The sequence below is a fragment of the Passer montanus genome, unplaced genomic scaffold, assembly GCF_014805655.1.
Source record: "Passer montanus isolate IOZ18808 unplaced genomic scaffold, ASM1480565v1 scaffold333, whole genome shotgun sequence".
Lineage (NCBI taxonomy): Eukaryota > Metazoa > Chordata > Aves > Passeriformes > Passeridae > Passer > Passer montanus.
In genome coordinates, this window is record NW_024368075.1 from 1 (window position 1) to 658 (window position 658).

At 61.2% G+C, this 658-nt stretch overlaps 1 protein-coding gene across 1 annotated transcript in view; it reads left to right on the forward strand.

The window, feature by feature from the left end:
* The first annotated feature begins 270 nt into the window (after nucleotides 1-270).
* The window catches only part of LOC120505234 (glutamate receptor ionotropic, NMDA 2D-like), a 20,094-nt gene continuing 19,706 nt past the window's right edge, over nucleotides 271-658 (forward strand). Inside the window, exon 1 of the mRNA XM_039715548.1 lies at nucleotides 271-633. Within this exon, the coding sequence (XP_039571482.1) occupies nucleotides 271-633 (363 nt within the window). The remainder of the gene's footprint in view (nucleotides 634-658) is intronic.

The following is a 658-nucleotide window of genomic DNA, read 5'->3' on the forward strand; positions in this document are numbered from 1 at the left end:
GCTGGACACGCCCACCGGGACACGCCCACTGGGCACGCCCACCTGAGACACACCGATTGGTCACTCCCATTGGACACGCCCATTGCGACGCCCACTCGACACAGCTATTGGATATTCATAATGGACACACCCACCAGGACACGCCCACCTGGGAGACACTAATTGGACACGCCCACCAGGACACGCCCATTTCCTACACTAATTGGGGTGCTGACGCGGCAGTGACGTCATCAGTGATGCGGGTACGGCATCAATGACGTCATCAACAAGATGGGTGTGGCCAATGGCATCATCAACGTGGCCAGTGACATCATCGGCAGCATCAGTGTGACCAATTACATCATCAGCGGGATGGGCGTGGCCAGTGATGTCGCTGACGTCATTGGCCGGCCCAGGGTGGCCAATGGCACAACTGACGTGGCCAGTGACGTCATCATCGGGGTGGGCGTGGCCGGCGACGTCATCAGCAAGGCATGCACGCCGAATTACATCATTGCAGTGGCCGGTGACGTCACGGACGGGGTGGGCGTGTCCAGTGACATCACCGCGCGTGTCAACATGACCCGTGACGTCATCAGTGCGGCCGATGACGTCATCGTGGGGGGGGTGTGTCGGGGATCGCCGCAGGGCATTGTGGGTGGCGGGGAGGGGGGGAGCC